Below are 17,124 nucleotides of genomic sequence, written 5' to 3' on the forward strand. Positions count from 1 at the left end.
ACATCATAATGTTTTTGTGTGACACAGACATCACTGGGTGCAGAGCTAAGTATAGATTAGAAAGTATATAGTATATTTACACACAGTGATCTTCATCACTAGAATCTGTGTACAGGTCAACATCAGGTTGTAAAAGAGGAACTAAATTCTTTGCAGATGTTGTATCACTAAGTTCCATCTGATGAGTCATTGGTCTCTGTGACTCACATAATTAGACCTTTTAAACATGACATAAGAAAACAAGACAATATCACAGGTTTCCATTTAGCAAATATCTGGTCCATCCAACCAGTTTTTACACCAGAGTTTCATGCCAATTCCTCCCTGAGGATCTAAGACCCTCTAGGACTGTGGTGATGTAAGAGAAATGTTCCTACAAATGAAAATACCTGTTTAAGTTGACCAAATGCTACATTCACCCCTCAGCAGACCTACTGTCTGCACTGTCTTTAGACCAGAGCTTCATCAGGAAGCTGTCCCAGCAGGGACCACATAGGAGACGAGTGGTCTCAGAGACTTGCTGATTAGATTCCTGACCACTGTCTTTTCACCTGTATGTCTGTCAGGTTGATTTGATCCTTTTTGTGAATTCAGCTGCTGAGCTGAGTGGTTAAAAGACACCTTGACCTGTAAAGACTTGTCAATCTGATTGACTCCTGAGTGTAGTTCTGTTCTGCATGTTTCTCTGTCTTGCTGATTAAACTCACCATAACCAAGACTGTGAGCTGCCTTTTGCCTCCTAAACTTGCTTTACAGTTTTTGCCACGAAAGGTGTCAATTCCATCAGGTGCAGTATTATTAGAAATGAAAGTCCAACATGAGTCTCTAAACATCACACAAACACCTTCTTTCTCAGCAAGGAGCAGGTCCAGGTCCATCCTGTTCTGCCAGCTGCTTCACCAGGTGTTCTACAGCATCAGAGGTGTGGTGAATATAATATATGTAATTCATCCAAGCAACATTTTTATTAATGGCACAAAGACTCAAATCCTGCAGCTATTTGGTTTCTAATTTTCCATCAAATGATCTTTTATGGGAACTTAAGATGTTATGTTTGATTCCTACCTTAGATTCAAACATCACCTGTGTGCATGTTCCTGTCCAGTTCTGAGATAGAGTCTGTTGTGGTTTTCCTCCGCAGATCTACTATACGTCTTTCAAAGAATATGTTTTACTCGATCAGTGTACTGTGGGTCAAGGGGTCTCATTCTGTCCTCCATGGTGGTGTCCTCACTTAATTGTCTCCTTCTTCACGGCTTGGGGACTCAGAGTGCAGAACCGCCCAATCACACTCATCCTCCTGGCTCATCCAATCCTAACCCTCTCCTCTCTGCTCGCACCTCTATCACTATGTGTTGCTGCCACTACAAAAAGTGTGTGTGTGTGTGTGTGTTTTCTGCTCAGGCAAAAGAGAAAGAAAAGACTCAACCACGAGCTGCTTCCACTCATGCACAGAAGAACACTTTCCCACTTGTCTTCTTCTGATTTAGCTCCTGAAAATATATGAGGAGCAGCATTTGAAACATCATAGAAATGTTTTCTTTCTCCTTCAGAGAGACAGACAGTGCACATCTGTGATCAGACCAATACAAAAACCCTGCAGTCCATTTCTCAGACTTCACTGAATCCCATCTTTGTTCATAAGGAACATCAGGGCCATGTGAAACATGCTGTACAATGTCAATCACCTTCTGACATGAAACCAACCAGTGGACTGTCTGGCTCCAGGTTTTCAGTGAGTTTGATCAAAGATTATTTTATTTCTGAATGTAAGGAGGCAAACTATGATCCACTGATGACGTCAGCTTAGTAAAACTCCAACCCTCCATGAATGACGGCGTTGGCGCCTGTAATCCAAGCTACTGGGAGGCTGAGGCTGGAGGATTGTTGGAGCAGCTTCTGTCCTCTAAGCGTTTACTGTCCGTTGGTCCTACAGCGCCTCCAGCTGGAGCAGAGCCGCAGTGACACCAGTGCTCAGATCCAGATCCACAGCAAACTAATGGGTAATTAGCTCTTAATGTGAGTGTTGATGGAGTGGAAAATAATCACAACCCTTGACAAACTGCATTTACACAAGAAAAGACAAACCTGACTGAATATATGTGAACATGTAGAATATGGATCCTATCAAACACAGGACGTCACACACACTGGATTATGGTGAAATGAAAAAGTCAAATATGACACTGACATCATCATAAATCAGTTTCTGAACACCTCAGCTCAGTGTTTAGAGTGAAGATAAAGAGTCAGACATGAGGTCAAATCAATAACTGATCAATAATCTAATCAACCATTAAAGAAGCAGCAGTTTACTCTGAAATGGGACTAAAATGATGGAATTCAAATTAAACCTGTTTATTACAACAATTGACAGAAATAAACTAGAAGAAACTGGACAAAACAAACAAAAAGGTCAAGTCTATTTCCTGAACTGCAGATTCTACACATACTATGAGAATGTGTGATCTGCTTTAGTGAAACACTGTCAGTCCACTCACACTTGGTTTTCTCTCTGACCTGTACATGTGCTTCAGTTAAGTCCAGAGGATGTAAGAACATTTGTTTGATTCACTGAATATCAGTCTGTTATTTGGAGTCAAATGACCGATGTTCTGTTCTGAATTCCAGCCTCCATCAAGCTTCATGCCTGAAGTACAAACTGAGTCTGCACAGGTCTCATACAGGTGATCATGTCAATGCTTATAGGGTGAACAACAGAGGAAAAGAAACCACTTGGGACTTTGTCTGAATTTTCTTTTTCTTCTTTTTCAAAAATTCCTTCTCTTCTGCGTTATTCACTGCAAAGCTCTAAAACCCAGCAGAGCACAGAATCCTGTCATGGTTTGAACGACTCCTTCCTGTTGGCTGCACTCATACTGTCATGATCTGGTTCTCACAGTCACTTCCTGCCCTGGACTTTTATTTTGTCCCTCCTTTTCTCCACTTCCTGTCCCCAGTTAATTTCTCCAGCTTACCAGTCATCAACAGTCACAATTGCTTTCAACTGTTCTCCTGCCTTTTAAAATCCCAGCTCTCCCCTTGTTTCAGGTCATTGTTTCTGTTGTATCTGTGCAACTGCCTGTTTCCAAGTCCACCCGTCTCATGGTTTTGACTCCTGGCTTCTGGCCATGTGGGTTTCTGTAATCTGAGTCTTCGTCTGAGGTTTGGTTTGATTTTTATTCAGTGTCAGCTACTTTTTGTGAGCGTGTTTTCACCTTGTTAACAATGTTACATTGATGTTTAGTCTGATCCTCTTTTTGCAGTGTCCGGGTGTTTTTGTTCAAACCCTCACAAGTTAATTCCCTCCTTAGTTTTCTACAGAAAAGATTTTCAAGTTCTACTACTGGTTAATAAATCCCTCAATAATGTGCAGCCAAAACACATTTCTGATCTCCTTAAATAAGAAAAACTCAGCAGTCAGCTGGTAGAAGTCCATCCATCAGCTGCCTGCTTCTCTTGTCTAGGGCTGCAGGCTGCTGTAGCCAATCCCAGCTGTCATTATCCAAAAGGCAGAATCCACTGGTGACAGGCCGACAGTTGATCACACACACAAATATTCAATATTGTATGTTTCTGACTCATATGAATGACTTTTAAATATGAAGTCATTAACATTTCAGACCAATCCAATCTGAAATTTCAGAATTTTCAAATTCAGATTTCTGTTCAGCTTTGTGTTACAGCGCCACCCTGTGGATTGATGGAGTATTGCAGTGGAAGTTGATGTTGCATGTGAAAGGTTTCCTCTCTGAAGTCCTGGTTATTACCAACATTAGCAACTGTTCCTCAGATTAGAACAGATCAATGATTGTAACAAACAAATGGCTCAGTTCTGTTCAACTAAACCCCATGAAATCAAACATGTTTCTGAGGACGTGGAAAACAATCATTTTTAGAATTTAGAAAAAATGTAAAAGCTATGTGATTTATTCCAATAACTTTGGTTTCAGTCCAGATTCAGATGTTGATCTCCTGAGAAAGAGACTGGTATGACAGGTCTTCACCCCCTGTGAATTCTGTTCATACCCATCAGAAATTTCAACCATTAGAAAACATTATCATTAAAAAAATGGAAGGAGACTTTCAAAATCACTTTTTTTCTTTTTTGCATATTTATTTAATGCAGATTCTTCTGAAAACTCTGTTTTTACTTTGACGTGACTGTTTTTCCGTGATTCAACCTTCAAAATAACATTTCAAAGCAAATTTGATTCATTTCTTCACGAGAAAAGCATCAAACACAGAAAATGAATAGTCAGCAGTAATCTGACAGTAAAAACTCTGAATGGAAAACCAACATGCACAGTCAAAGCCCCTTCACATGCCTCATTTTGAATCAGCCAAAAAGGACACATGTCACACCACTCTTCATGACAGCACTGGCTTCCTGTAGTGCAGTAATACAGTGAGAAGTAACAACTAAGATTTGACATTGTCTTCTTTCACTGGCAGCCAGTGAATAGAAGCTTTAATTCCATTCTGCAGCACCTTGCTGTTAGTTCACGTACATTCATGTTGGTCCAGTGATTCATGTAGTTGCATGAGTAGTAGTAGTTGAAAGGATTCAAGAGCACAAGCTCTGCAGTACGTCTTTAGAGGCAACTTGTCTTTTTACAGTCATGATCACATGGTTAAGATAAACATGTAGTGATTGAATGTCGTCCTCTTTTCCTACATGACACGAGTAATAAGGCCACGAAGAACCACTTGTAGAAGTTCCATAAAGATAAATGATGAAAACAACAAGAATCGCAGAAAAACTACTTGTTGCTTTGATACTAAACATCCTGTGAATCAACATCGTCCTCCTGTGATCAAGTGATGGTACTGCAGGTTTCAAAAGGCCCACAGATGTTAGCAGCACACACTAAAACTCCTCCTTATCACAGAATCACAGTCATGCACAAACTACAATCATCTACAGAAACAACAGAAGGCTGCAAAAACCTCTGTGGGATGAGAACGCGTTGACGACACAGTGTCCCCTGAAATGTACTTGTCTGGAGTTTCCAATCCGAAGTGCAAACATTTCTGCTTGATTAGTAAGTTTATTAGCCTGGTATTTATTGTCATTTGAAAAGGATGCTACCTGTAAAGAGCTGTACAACTGTCAATCATAGTATAGTATTTCTAGCCATTTCTAAATGTTTTTACATTCATTTGTACAGTAGATCATACTAACACTGGAAATGCAGTGTTACTGGAAGGTCTAGCTACAGTATTACATTTGGAATATACAGTAAAGTACTGTTATTGATTCACAGTAATCACCTTTTACAAGTACAGTCAAATACTGCAAACCACAGCTGCGTTCAGAAAGCTAATGCCCGTATTTATTCCCCGTTTTAGATTTGTTGACCTGATCATTTGGTCTGAGTGAAGGTGATGGATGACACACTGAAAGTAGACGTTTCACAACACTTATTGCAAAAAGAGGATTTGATCCTTTTGAAAGCAAAATGTTTTTCCCCACTGGCCACAGACCCTTATGACAAAGACTAGTTCCTTAATTGTTCAATTAGAAATCAGAATAGGTTCATTCAGATGGTGTGTGTGTGTGTGTGTGTGTGTGTGTGTGTGTGTGTCCGTGAGGGCGAGATACAAACTATTTTTTCCTACAATTTGCTTTAGTTTTTGTCGTCTGTAGTTCGAGTTTTAAAAAACAAAACATAAAAAACATTTTGATTAAAAAAAAACTGTCATCCTTCCTAAATCAGTTACTCATTGATGTTCTCAATGACTTGTTCCTTGCAAACTCGCAGCTCAAACTTCTTTTGCCTGTTAGAAAACAGAAAAATAAATCATTAAGGTATCGTGAACACAGTCATTCACTCATTATTAGTGCTGTATTAGACACAGGGAGGCCAAGTCCATTGTCCATGTCCTTATGGTTGTCCCCCTACAGGCTGTTAGATGTTGAGTGGCTGTGGGCAAAAAGTTTCCAATAACTCTTACACATACGTGCAAACACTATCCTGAACACACATGCAAAATGTCATGTGGATTCTCCACTGGGGAGAAATATAAGGGGGCTTATGTTTCCATCATCAGATCTTCAAAACTCTGAAACTTGGTACATGTTACGTGCTGGAGAGTTATGAAATATTTTTAAAAATCAATTGCAAACAATTGTTTCCATTTCTTTTCCACTGCTTCCACTCGTGAGCAGCTGCAGCAGCTGGTTTTTAGCAATCACAGCATTTTCTGTGTGGAAATGTCCATTGTAGTTTAACTTGGACTGTGATTGGATAGTCAGTTTCTGAAACTAGTTTTCATCATTGGACGTCCTCTGGACTTTGGATTCTGATGTCCTAATGCACTTTAACCTGCATTGAGCAAATCTTCTTTTCCTTTGGGCTGTTCCCTTTCAGGGGTCTCAGCAGTGAATCATGTGTCTCCATCTAACTCTGTCCTCTGCATCCTCTGCATCCTCTGCATCCTCTGCTTCCTCTGCATCCTCTGCATCCTCTGCATCCTCTGCTTCCTCTGCATCCTCTGCATCCTCTGCATCCTCTGCTTCCTCTGCATCCTCTGCATCCTCTGCATCCTCTGCATCCTCTGCTTCCTCTGCATCCTCTGCATCCTCTGCTTCCTCTGCATCCTCTGCATCCTCTGCATCCTCTGCATCCTCTGCTTCCTCTGCATCCTCTGCATCCTCTGCTTCCTCTGCATCCTCTGCATCCTCTGCATCCTCTGCTTCCTCTGCATCCTCTGCATCCTCTGCATCCTCTGCATCCTCTGCTTCCTCTGCATCCTCTGCATCCTCTGCATCCTCTTCTCTCACACCAACTAACTTCATGTCCTCTCTCACTACATCCATAATTCTCCTGTTTGGTCTCAAATCATGATTTCGACCTCCAGCTAATTGTGATTTTACTTTTATTCACCAGTTGTTCTCTTGCACTACTCTCATATTCAGGCTCCACTGGTTTTCCAGCCAGCAGCAGACTCTACTGTCCATGTCCTCTGGCCTCTGACAGCCTGTCACTCTCATCACATGCTATTATTCTTGTTGTTTTTATTGCATGCAAACAGCCTCATGAATGTTCACTAACAGCCATCTCCATATCTACTTGAATGCTATTTCTTTATTCAACGACTCTTCAGCCTTCAACAGTGAGAAGTTTTTCAAATATAATAATCAATGGGGTCAACTTACTTTTGAGCTGTGTGGTGGGTCAAACTCTGAATCCTGTTGGACCTTGAAGGAAAAATATCAAAACTACACTAAGTTCAGTTCTCAGTGGAAATAAGTGCAGAAGCCAGTCTGACATTTGATGAACCCTGTAATTTGAAAAAATGTACCTACATAAGAACGGTGGACACTTCCCGCAAGCAGGTTAGGTCATTTTGTATCCGGTCTGGAGGAGAGAAGAAGAGTAAAATGTACTTCCTGTTAAGTGTCGCCAACACACACACAGTGGACACTTACACATTTACTGTAGTGTGTGAGTGGCAGATGTTCTCATCCTATTAAATGGCCGTTTATCAAATCCATATGTGTTCAAAGACGACTAACTGACCCTCTGAATCCTCTTTTTAAACAGTGTCTCCCACTCCACACATCAGTCTAACTGTTGCTCCAGTGACAAGAACATTGTATGGTATTATTATCACTTAGGTGTAGTAGAGCCGTGCTCCACCTCCTTATGGGCTCAGTAGATGCTTTTCATGACACAGTGGGCCATTAGCATGTGTCACCCCATCATTTGGAAAAAAAAAAGGATAGTAAGTAAAAGTGCATCTCACCGTTACATGGTATCTCACAGACGTTGGACTTTGTATTTTTGTCATTGCTGCAGAAGGTAGTAGCCACATCACTTGGAGACCGGTGGCCGGTGGAGGTCTTTCCTACTTTTAGACATATGTGTGCCTCACTTTTTACGCTCGGCTCACGCTTTCTGGCTGCTATGTGTGCTTCTCTGTGGATATCTGAATACTTTTTGGCTTGTGGTTCTCTTCTAGTCAATTGGCTGCGCTCCTCATTGATCGGCTTCTCAACTGCATCGGTTGTAAAACGTGATTTCTCTGCCATTTGACAGACATCTGAAGACAGGAGAGAAAAGAGAAAACCAAACTGAGAAGATGTGTCCATATGTCTCCATATGTTTCTTCTTGTTATATGATAATTCTGTACATGTCAAACTAATGTCCTGCTTTCTTGACACTTTAACCACTGTTATCAAACTAGTCAACAGGGTTTTATTAAGTTTCATTCTACAGGAAACATCAATGTTGTATTTTGTATCAAATTTCCTGACGATTGATCCAATAACGTGGTTATTAACGTTTGTGGTTTTGTTTCTAAGCAGCATTTTTTTTATCATAGATCAAAGTAAGTGGACTTATGCTACGAACTGTGAGCAAATTCAATGGAAGTGAACTGATCATCCGCATGTTGCTTAGTTTACAATGTCGCTTCACATTTATCAGTTCACACATGATGTCAGCTGCCATGGAAGGTTGTCACCTGACCCACCCAAGAAAACTTGGACCCAGCACATTGTGGATATGTAGCCTGCATAGTTATGTAAATGTACAGCATATATTTTCTGTATTTTTCAATCATTCAGCTTCAGTGTTTATGATGTAAATGCAACATTTACTTACACTTGGCTATTTCGTTGATCACAAACTTCTCTCCCAGGTTTTCAATACGTAGCAGGGCACATTTTGACACATTCCTTCCGTCAATCACACTTTGGCCGAGCACTGACAGAAAAAACAGCACGAGTTTGATTTGACTAAAAGTGAAACAAGTTTAGTTTCAGATTTAAGAATTTTAGCAGAATATTAAAAAAGTGGACTCATGCTATAAACTGTGAGCAAATTAAATTGATATGAACATGTTAGTTTCTAATGTTCCTTCACATTCCCCTATTCACACACACACACACACACACACACACCAATGATGGCAGCTGCTTGCTCGTACCACTGGGAGCAACTTGGCTTTCAGTGTCTTGCCAACTGCCTTACAGAGTTACAGCTGCCTCCAAAGAAAGAGATGAGGTCCCAAGATGGATTAGAAGCCCTGACACTGTGCTTACGTGTCATGCATATGTATCTTATTGATGGCATATATTGAAAATATTCACTTACAGTTGAAAAAAAACTGGATTGTATTCTTTTCTTTAAAGATGCTCAGGTCACAATCAGGCTCATCACTCCCCTCAACCACACTGCAGCCCAGCACTGCCAGAAGAAACAGCACAAGTATCTTCATCTTGACTCCAACGATCTTCTCTGACTCTGAAAGCGTATATGTCATGATTTCTACACTGTGTGAAGCACCTCCAGTGACAAATCACACATCTATGCCGTGATCTGCTGAGGTATGGCCACTCCCTTGATTCCCTAACGAGAGAAAGAACAATGACGAGAGCAAAGCAACGACATGAAAGCAAAGCAGAAGAAGCTTTTATCACATCATTTGTTTCTCTCAGGGGGAATCCATGGAAACGTTCAGCTATTGCTGATTTCAAAACAACGTAGATTGGCAGGAACATTTCCAGGATGTTGTGATGTAAACTGAGGAAATGCTGGAGAACAACACACATGCACAAATCTAATCCAAGCCCAGAATCTTAAAGTGCCAAAAAACTCCTGCTATTGATTCTGCAACGTGCAAATCTGCTTCTAAGTTAGCTCTGTTCACAACTTGTTGAAGATATTTGGCTAAAGCTCTTAATGTTTTTATTGGAATTCTTACATTTAACATGACAGTTTTACATTAGTCACGAATGGTGGAAATGAATATGAACAAATGCACAGCAACATATTCATTTCCAGGCTGAGACTGTAGAAGTAACATGAATGAGAAACAAACCAGAGGCAGCCATTTTAAATATTACATCATCTGTAATTGTAGGATACAGTGATGGACGATGATGTTCGGCTGTGGTTTCAAGTCAAAATAACCCCATGAGCTGGCAGAAAAAAAGCTTTTCATTTATTTGTTCTCAGGAACGACGAGCAGAGTAAAACCAGCTCCATGATTGACACCTGCAGCGATGTGTTCGTGATCTAGGACGAGTGAATTCTCTTTGGCTAACATGCAAATATTTCACTAAACAATTATGTAGGTATGTTACCTAACGTGAACAAAGAACAACATCAGCCTTCTTCAGAGTGAGATTAATAACAAGTCTAACAGACTTGTTACTTTTTATTTCTCTTCATTGTATGAACTCTTTGAAACACTCACACATGTTAGTTTGATCCCTTTAGTAGCACAGTAAAAATACAATGATTAACTTGTGTCATACACATGACACTGGTCCCTCACTAAAAGCTGAGCTAGTTGGAGCTGTGAAATGTGTTTGTGAAGGCGACAGGATTATGAGGAGTAACTATTATCACACGGTCTGTGTAGAATGAGCACAGTGTGTCTTCAGCTGAAAGATTTCTTCATTTCCACAGGAAAAATCAGTGACAAACACTAGTCATGTCATACAGGCCTAGAAATGTAACGTGTAGCTATTTGATAAGATTATTAATGAGAAGATCTTAGGTGAAAACTCGGGAGAAGTGGATCCCTTCAGGTTTGCTTACAGAGCACAAAGAGGTGTCAGGGATGCTGTAGGCACTTGGCCCCACTTGGTCCAGAGTGGCCTGAATGATGTGAACAGTTTTTGATCAACTTTTCCTCTACTTTAATGCTTTTAGCAGGCCGTCTGTGTGCAAGCAGCATTGACCTTTTCAGACACAGCAACAAGCTGCAGCAGAGTTTTAAGGTCAGCATAGCTAGAGAGGTGTTTCTTTATAGAGGCCCAATCTCTGCAGGCATCACAGTAACAACTAGGAGCAGTAACAGTAAGAACCAGTAACCAGTCTAACAGCTTACACTCATTAGACAAAGTCTCCAAGTGTCTTTAAAATTAATATACCTGCCACCCACTCATGCAACACTCAGATTTTACACAGATTTTTATTTGTTTATTCAATTTAGATGCTATTGGACCAAACTTGCTCCATTGCCCATTGCTGATCCTAGAGCCTTGTATCCAGCTAACAGAGCTTTCTCACTTCTACTGGCTAGTTCCTCCTCCTCCAAAAAAATACAAAGAATATCACAGACAAAGCCAGATCTTGTATTATGTCACTAAAAGGGTAAAGAAAGAAAGTTACTGCAAAATGTTTTTAAACTAGTTTTATCACATTGTAATTCTGCTATAAATTGTGTCTTTTTTAATTACTCGTTTCACTTTCAGTGGACAGTTTGATCCCTTGTGAAGTATATTGAGACGTTTCAAGGGGAATATTCTCTTTTAGAGAAGTGTTATCAGGGTTGATGATGTTGCCACCTGTTTCTGGGGAAGTGTGCATATGTAGGATTTGATCAGTTTAATGATCAATTTTAATGAAACAGAAAACTTTTAAAAGGGACAATTTTACTGCCCCGTTTCATTCTGCATGACTCACATATGTTGTTATATGAACACACAACCATCCAACAAGCAAACACTTGGGTAAAACACAACATGTAAAGATCAAATAAATCTGTTCTGTCTAAATTTCCCTAAACATTTTGTCTATGTTCTGTGCTAAAAATCACAAATGCTTGTTAAGCTGCAGTTAAAACCATGTGAACAACAGTGTCCTTGTGTGGACATGTGATGTCACTGCAGCTCCAACAGAACAAACAGTGAAAAACTCATTTCAAAAAGCAAAGATCCCTGAAACACAACTCAAACAACTGCCAGTTACTTCAAATACCATCTCTTAAAGGTAAAAGCTCTGCAAATTTCCCACTTATCATCTGAACATTGACTGGTAATGGAACGATTATTGTAATGTTTAGGTTTGTCCAATTAAAGGAACCTTCACTGCTGTTGAACCTGCTTCTTGTGGTTCTTATTTGGGTAGTACATGAACATGAATGCCATTAAAGTGCCCTCTGACTTCCCTACATTAAAATATCTCTCTACTTTTAGCTGAAAACGCCTCCAGATGACATCACTCAGAGGAACCTTTAGTTCAGATCATGTCTTGTTGCATCTTGTTGCAGTTTGTAATCATGGTCGACCTGCTCCTCCAGAGCCCCTCCAGGTGATATAATCTAAACCCCTAATGATGAGAAACTCCTCTGGGTGATGTCATCAGGAGGAGTTTTTCAGCTAGAAGATGATAAATAATTCAGAAGGAAGTTTAAAAGGATTCATTGACATTTCCAGCCTGAACTAAGTTGAAAATTGGTGACGTTGCCCTTTAAAGGAAGCTTAAATCACATCATGCACAAACTGAAATTATCAACAGTAATGTTTTAGGCTTTGCCAGATTAACCTGCTAGTGGACTGTGGGAGGAAACCAATGCAAGGAAGTTACAAAAAATACTTTTTGGAGAGTTTCAATGAAAGTACTCACAAACTGCAACAGTGCAGTGACGTCCGTGACGATTAGATTGAGATGTAAAGAATAAATATCAACTCTTATTGTCACTGAAGAGAAGCTGAGGTTTGTGGTTTGTAGATTTATACTAAAAACAACTAATGCAACTGAACAACAGTTGAATTTCCATTGATGTTGTTGGTGTCTGCACAGAATATTTTACATTGTGTAGGTTTTTTCTGCAAAGAGACGAGACTGAAGACCAAAATGTTCCTGGTAGACCGTCTGGGGGGGGAGGCGCTGGTCCTGCACCGCAGGACTGTGACGGAGGGCAGACAGAGCTTTCAGGGTCCAGATGTCAAAACTCTGCTTGTAGTTTTCATCCTGATGGTTTGTAGACGGAAGAGACCGTCGATTGTCAAGGCTGTAGCTGCAACAGATGCAGAAACTCAGCACAACACGCCAAAGAGTAAAATTACTGCCCACCGGCTCCCTTTGAGTACTGCTAATATGTTTTTTAATAAGACCATGGAAGGAGGAACTGACACTACGATCACTCTCTGTCTCTAGTGATTTTTCATTTAAAGAAAAAACAGAAAAAGTGGTTTATAATGAAACGTGTAGAGTAACGTGATTGTAACGTGTAACACAGCTTTGACTAGAAATGCAGTGGAGTAAAAAGTACAGAGATTTGCTCTTAGATGCAGTGAAGTCGAAGTCATAGCAGAGTCACACTTACCCACGTTCCTTTGAGACAGTGTGGACTCTGCCCAGCTGTCCTGGGTATAATCCATGTACATCTGTCCCCAGACGTGATGGTCTGTAGAGAAAAGGGAATAAAAAGGTCTAAAGTATAAAAACTCCCAAATCACTGATTGTACACATTTTCTTAACATGTAAAAAAAAAGCGTCAGTCATCATAAAGTGCAAAACACTGCTGAGTGTGATTTGTATCAGTGTATTAATAATGTGCGTGTGATCAGTTGTTACTTGAATTGAATTGTATGTGTATCATTTGCAGATATGAATCCATATGTGCAGTGGTGAAAAACTACCAGAACTTTACTTAAGTAAAAGTCACAGTACCACACTATAGAAATACTCCAAGTACATGGGCCTTTCTGCATAATGAGTTTTACTGTGGATACTTTAAAGTATATTTTGAGGCCAAAACCTTTGGACGTTTGCTCAAGTAAGACTTGGAATGAAGGACTTGTACCGTCCTCGTCACAGTACATTGTAGCATTGCTGATTTGTGAGTTGTTCTCCACCACCACCTCCAGGTTCGGTTTGCAGTTCACTCACTTTGGTGTAAACACAGTTGGTCCATCAGTGGGTCTGGAGGCTGGAGACTCTCTGAACTCATGCAGCCTCAGGGCAACACCAGATCCTGCCATCGCTGAGCAAACATCAAGAGCAGGTCCCGAGCGCAGACTCCAGCTGAATCCGGACTGAAATGGCAGCAGTTGTGCTTAAGGTTTAAGGCCAAACTAAATGTTCAAATGTGTAACTAATGCAGGAAACCTCAACAACTTCAGGCCAAAATGCTTTAAAATCACCAAGTTGTAGCAGTGATTTTAGTCATTTGTGACTATCATCCTGAAATGTCCTGATCCCCAAAGGTTTAACCCGTGAATTCCAGCTCCTTGTACTGAGCCGGATCATTCAGCTCTTCATCTAGTGCAACTTGTGGCTTCATACTTCATCCAGATTTACCACTGATGTGAACTATGATTGGCACACGGACACATCTGTCATGTAAATTTATATTAAAGCTTAGAATTTCCACAATTTACATGTTTTTGGGATAAAAATGTTATAAAACTATCAATTAACATGTTGCTCTAAAAACTAAACACAGTGAATCCAGTGTTTGTGCATAAACCACTTTAATGCTAAAATAATAAAATATAATAAATAAAAAACTGTCCATATGACAAACCAGATGGATCCTGTTCTGTCCTCACAGGGACAGAAAAATCAGAGCAGTGTGGCTGTAAGATAATCCTGTTACGACATCTCGTATTAATTCACAAAAATCTGCTCATCCCATCATTCACGTTCTCAACCAACACACCAGCAGCTATGTTCATTTCAAATTTCAATCCTGATCAGAAAAGATGCAGTAACAAAGTAATTAGAGCAACTCTTGACATGGAGTGTTTTCCTGCCCTGTAAGAAGAAACTTCCATCTTATTTGAATAATCTAAAACTGATATTATTCAAATTAGGACCAAATATTTAGCTTTTCCCATTCCCCCAAAAGCTTATGAGGAATTTCTTCATCATCAGTTTAACGTTAACTGTAATATTTGCACCTTCTGCATGACAGATGTTGGAACATTAGAACATCAGCCTTTTGGAACAAGCTACATGTACGACCAGAGTCAAAAAATGAGGCTTCAGCTTTTCAGCTTATGAATTAGGAGTCTTTCTGTTTCATATTTGTGACAGTAGAACGTGACGTGTCCCACGGTCTCTTCTTTGCAAAAAACACTAAAACACAATATTTAGTAAAACTACTGATCTGTGATGGAAGTGAAATGATCATTTTTATATTCGGACTCTGTCTGGATCGTGTTCAGCAACATCACAGTGAGTTGATTTGTTCTTTGGTTTGATTTAGTTTTAGTGATTTAGTTCTGTTTAGTTGTAACAGGACACTGAAATACTACAAGATACTAAATGGATTAGTTTGATCTTCAAATATTCAAACATTTTCTACATTTTTATAGGTTGTTGGAGGTGTTTCATAGTTTAATGTGTTGGTTTGAAGGTGTCCTCAGTTTTAATATTGTTGATAATAACATCAGACCCAGAATAAGCCCAGATATGTGATCCACAATCCATCAGCACTGGTCCAGAGTGTTGTAGTGTTTCTTCAGTGAGCTGTAGCTGCAGGAACATGAGTGTGTGTCAGACAGCAACAACAAGACACACACAGCAGTGAACATGAAGGATTTAAACACAGATGGAGATTTGACTTCAGCTGTTAGTTAGTAGCTTTGGACAGAAGGTGGAGCTGCTGCATTTGTCCTTTTGTTACCTACAATCATGTTTTACTAGAAAAGTGAATCACATTTTACTGAAGTACATGGAACTGAGTAAATGTATCCTGTTACAGCCCAGTTCCTAATCTGAGCTCAGCCCTGCAGGACTGACAGTTTCCCTGAAATTGGCCTGTGAGATAAAACAAGTTTATTAATGAGAAAAGTTTTTCTCCACAGTCTGAGTGGAGTCACAGTCACAACATGACGGGTGTTTGATTCTTTTCTCTATGACAGAAATCTCATTCTGAATGTGATCAACTTTTTGTTTTAATGTAGCTGCAAATTGAAATGTTTCATATGTGAACTCAGTCTTTGCATCAATGAGGGAATAAAAACACACCTGCCCATAAAACAGCTCAGCATCCTACTGTCCAAATACTTTTGAGTCCATAAAATGGAGGGTTACATATACAAATGGTTGCAGTCCCAACGTTAAAGCCGACAGTCAGAACATGTCGTGGTTAAAATATGTGAACACACAGATGAGTCATGTGACGTCATGAAACAAACTTTGTGGTTTGTTTCAGGAAGTTTGTTCAGACGCCATTTTCAGTCGACACGAGTAAAAACTGCTCCTTAGAAACGTCTGAGTGTTCAGCTGCTCTTCACAGGTAAATCACACAAATCTTCACTGGCTGGTTTGTTTCACCTTGTTCATTAAAGTTTGTCACTTTGAGCTTTTGAAATTTCACTTTAGAATATTTCCTCTATAAAATCGATGGTCGGTACAGAAAAAGCCGTGTGTTTCTGCTCACGTCTTGATTCCAGCTCTAAAAGGTTTGAGACACACTAACTTAATCCTGAGCTCTACTTCATTTGTCCTTTTTAAAGCAGCTCAGTGCAGCTCTGCTCTTCCTCAATGTGACTCTGTGGTTTCCTGTACTTTTAGGGGAAGAACAGCACAGAACAGAAGTGCGCAGTTAGTCAAGACTCCATTTTAAATGGATCAACAACAGGAAACCTGAGGCTGAATCCGGGTGAGTGTTAATGCAACATCAGTCCAACAGTCCAACATGAGCTCTATAGAACCAAAGAGAAGCTGGATCAGGCTGTGTGACTGAGTCCACATCCAGCAGTGTTTGCTCCTGTCTGTGTTGTGTCTCTTTGGTTGACTTGTTTGTCAAGGTTGTGTTGTGGACGTGTCCAGCGTCTCCGTTTGGACATATATATACAGCAACATAGGGCCCTTGTGACATCATTAGGGATATTATGGCTTATAGCTTTGAATATTTTGGATAACAGAACTTAGTGGTTTCCTTTTTATTTCAGTCTTTTCTGTGTTGTGTATCTACGTAATGCATAGAAGGAGCCAGGACTAAAAGTCAGCAGTGTCTCCCAGACTGTGTTTGAGGTGGAAAATGTCTCCCACTGGTCCACAGTTCTGAAACTAGTGAGCCAACTACAGTGAAGTGTGATCGTGTAACAAATGAAGAATCATCTTAAGGAAATCGTACTGTCTGGGTGAAACACACACACCCTCTTTTTTTATAGCTAATAAACAGTGATAGAAATAATTAGAACAATGAAAAAAATGTTTCTCTGATCACATTGATCCAGTTGTAATTTCTGGCTCTGTGTCTTTACTCTGCATATAGTGATGAACCTAACATGGTCCATCACATCAGCAAATGTGACACAACAGTAACTATTACTACTGTTAGGGTTTAGTTTTTTTGTTCAAACTCCATGTGGCTGTGATGCTGATCTGTGTGTGAAGAAATGGAAATGTTGGTGGGGGCTG

At 40.0% G+C, this 17,124-nt stretch overlaps 2 protein-coding genes across 39 annotated transcripts in view; one reads left to right on the forward strand and one right to left on the reverse strand.

Annotated features, from left to right (window-relative positions):
• LOC137124436 (uncharacterized) overlaps window positions 1-17,124 on the forward strand; it is a 274,410-nt gene that overhangs the window by 135,439 nt on the left and 121,847 nt on the right. The window lies entirely within an intron of this gene.
• LOC137124495 (uncharacterized) lies at window positions 3,612-9,620 on the reverse strand. Its single transcript, XM_067499571.1, has 6 exons — window positions 9,106-9,620; window positions 8,614-8,715; window positions 7,753-8,049; window positions 7,313-7,364; window positions 7,163-7,204; window positions 3,612-5,781 (listed from the first exon to the last, which is right to left on the reverse strand). Exons 1-6 carry the CDS (start codon window positions 9,272-9,274, stop codon window positions 5,721-5,723), a joined length of 723 nt encoding a protein of 240 aa, XP_067355672.1. The 5' UTR covers window positions 9,275-9,620; the 3' UTR covers window positions 3,612-5,720.

This window comes from Channa argus, chromosome 3, assembly GCF_033026475.1.
Source record: "Channa argus isolate prfri chromosome 3, Channa argus male v1.0, whole genome shotgun sequence".
Classification (NCBI taxonomy): domain Eukaryota; kingdom Metazoa; phylum Chordata; class Actinopteri; order Anabantiformes; family Channidae; genus Channa; species Channa argus.